The sequence below is a fragment of the Cicer arietinum genome, chromosome 3 (assembly GCF_000331145.2).
Source record: "Cicer arietinum cultivar CDC Frontier isolate Library 1 chromosome 3, Cicar.CDCFrontier_v2.0, whole genome shotgun sequence".
Taxonomy (NCBI): domain Eukaryota; kingdom Viridiplantae; phylum Streptophyta; class Magnoliopsida; order Fabales; family Fabaceae; genus Cicer; species Cicer arietinum.
Genome location: NC_021162.2, coordinates 16,687,843 through 16,691,147, shown reverse-complemented (window position 1 = coordinate 16,691,147; position 3,305 = coordinate 16,687,843). Strand labels below are relative to the sequence as shown.

At 25.4% G+C, this 3,305-nt stretch overlaps 1 protein-coding gene across 3 annotated transcripts in view; it reads left to right on the top strand.

Moving 5' to 3' along the window:
- The window catches only part of LOC101510885 (uncharacterized), a 12,149-nt gene that overhangs the window by 2,780 nt on the left and 6,064 nt on the right, over positions 1-3,305 (top strand). The window contains exon 4 of one of the 3 annotated variants that reach the window (XM_012719588.3): positions 844-2,232. The exons of the other annotated variants lie outside the window; for them this stretch is intronic. Within the exon in view, the coding sequence (XP_012575042.1) occupies positions 844-861 (18 nt within the window). The 3' untranslated portion in view covers positions 862-2,232. Of the gene's footprint in view, positions 1-843; positions 2,233-3,305 lie in introns of those variants that run through there. 3 annotated transcript variants of the gene reach the window in all.

Here is a 3,305-nt window from a genome sequence, read left to right as displayed (position 1 = left end):
GCACAAGAAGAGTAAAGAAAACAAAGAACCATATGAGAAAGTTTAATTAAACCCTTGTTGATATTGGAGTTCATTGTTTCCAATTATACATTTTATAAGAAATACGAAAATAGCTATATATGTTCCAATCAAGATGTTCTTCCCTTCATCAATTTTTGAAACTTAGGCATACAAACATTACACATCGTAGAATACACTTCGTTATTCATAATATAATCTAAGCATATGTGCATGTTTTGGTCGAAAGTTAATGATTTGAAGTACAAAACAAACTAATGTGGTATTTGCATTAGTTGGTGATTTATGTGTACTTTTCTTTTAGATACTTAATTATAATATATGTGTGCACGAGGACATGCATTGAGTGATATTATCCATTAGTGCATATATGTGCCATTATTGTGTGTCCACCATGAATGAAATTACTTTGCAATACTTCAAACACACACTTCATCATCGAACGCCACTACTTCTTGTTGCTTCATAATTACTAAATAAAGGTTTGAATCCTTACAAGAAACAAAGTAGCAAATATTGGGATTCCAATTGTATGTAGTTAAAATTGAATACAATCTTTTAATCAGTATATTTGAGATTTTCTAATTAAAATCGGAAGACTGAAATTTTAATTTTATATTTTAAAATTTTTACCATAATAAAATTTGCTTAAAATTTAAATGACATGATCTTAAATAAACGACCACAATATCATAATTGTAAAATTACATACAATTTTGACTGCATACAATTCTTATCCAATATATATTGGACCTTTAATGTAAGTTTTATAAACTCTTTTCAATTATTGTTTCTAGAACTAATGTGATATTTGAACTTTTCCAGATAAACTTTTTATCATAGTGGGATTGATACACACGTTGATTCTATAAAGGACGGGGTGATGTGTCTAAGATGAACTCTAAGATATGTTCTTAGGATTTAGTTTGAATCTAACTAGTTCAATCCTAAAATGTTGTCTAATATTTTCTTGAAATTGTAAGAATAAAATATATATAATAAATAAAATATTATTAAATGGAGTAAAATCCTTAAATATTGAAGACAAGTTAAAGTCTTGTTGATAATCTATCATCAAATAGTCTCCATATGCAAGCTCCTACAATGGAAAGGATAGAGCATTGCCAAAACAAAAATATAAAGGATACTCCAACATAAATACAAGAGAGAAAAAAAAACTAAAACATATACATAACAATAAAAACCTACAAATTAAAAGAACCAACAAATACCAATTGCTAAATATGTTTAAGACTAAAACACATAAACAACATTAGGGAAGAAAGCCACTCTTGAGATTATAGTTATCGTTTTATTATTGGTGGTTGTGTCCAATAGACTGTTTTGAAAATCTTGACATTTTGCTTAAATATAAATAACTTCAAAAATAAAATAAAATGTGAAAAATTTCTCCGACCAAATAATTTATTTTCTGTGAATACATAAGTGTATGTTTGATATGACGTACTGGTTTAGTAAAACTATTAATTGTAACTTTTATAAAATTATTAATTATATATATAATCAATTTTAGATTCATAAAAACAACAAAAGACTAGGAAAATTTATGTTCAATTTCAAAAAAAACGCCCTAAGATTTTAGCATAGAGCAGTTTTGTTAAACCCCTATAAGACTAAATATAATAATGGTCATATTATTATTTTATTATTGTTCCCAGCTTAAAGGAAGAAGGTGTGAAATGTATTTCGTCAACAACAAAAAAGTGTGAAATATATCAAACACGCATCGTAGCTTTAATATAAAAACACGATTATTAATTTAATTTTGTTTATCAACTATACGTTATGGTTTGCATTACCAAACAATATCTAAATAAATATCATGTTAAATAGGTTGCTGGACACATGCAATTGACATTCCATTATTTTTTCATGCAAGTTATCCTTTGGGTCAACCCTTCTCGTTATGATTTGATTTTCATTCCCATATTAGGATATTCTTTCCCTTCCAACTCATGCTTTTAAGATGAGATTAAGACAACAAAATATATTTTATCATCCTAATTAATGTATTAAATAAATCATAGACAGCTGCATAATTATCATAATGTATATGTATATATTATTCGTTTGAAAAAACACGCTATTAGGTTTATAAATCATGCATGCATGGTGGTATATATGTTTAGTATATGATTAATTAATTTAAGAAATTGTAATTTTAAACTTTAAGAATGAATTAGGAACCAACTAAAGTTTTTTATATATGTTTAGAGTAATTAATCAAAGTTGTTTTATAGATAGAACGTGTAACACACTCAATACTTTCATGGAAAAAAGTGTCTAATATGGATCTCTCACAATAGTTCAAAAGTAAACTTTTATTGTTTTTAGTAAAAAAATGAATTTTATAATAATAATAATAATAATAATAATAATAATAATAAATATAATATAATATTTTATTAAAATTTACTAAAAATAACAAAGTCCACCTTTAGACTAAGACCATTTTAGGTTATGGTTGGAAAAAATTTAAATCTCACATTTAATAAACCTAATTAAGACTTAAAACACACATAATTTTATAAGTTAATTTTATAAAAATAAATTTAGTTCAATATAAAAATCTAATATAATATTATGAGTCTATCCAATAGTACGTGAGGGGGTTGTATTATGAAAAACTTGTCCAATAATCATTAATATCATCTTTATTAATAATAAATTTAAAAATATCAATAAAAACTAATAATTCCACAAATATAGCTGCATGCATGTTTCAGTTTATTTGTGCAATGCTGCTGTTTGAATGTTATGCTGAAGTCAACCTAAGACTACTTGGTTTTATACAGACAAATTAATGTCCAAAAATATAAGAATATGACTAGTTGGTTAGAATCTCCACAACTTTTACAAAATCGATTTATATAATGAAAATTATTTACCGTTTATAAATTTTATTAAATTTTCTCTAATTCAATAAGCGACTCTTAACAACCAAAAACAACAAATCTCATATATGATTGACTTATGGCTTTATATTTGGAACTAATTACACATCTTAAAATTATTGTTCCTATATATTTTACATGTAGAAATATGTTAATTAATTAGCCTAACCACTTGTATACGTAAGTGAATGTGGCTCATGATTGAGAAAACATGGATATACAATACAAGAGTAGAAAAAACATAAAATAATCTCCTACAACAGCAATTGCATGATAGAATAGTTGTAGAATATATTAAGTTTAGTAAAAGAAATTAAGTAGAAACTATCTACTATATCCACCTAGCTACTAGCAATCCCAATGAAAAGGGAA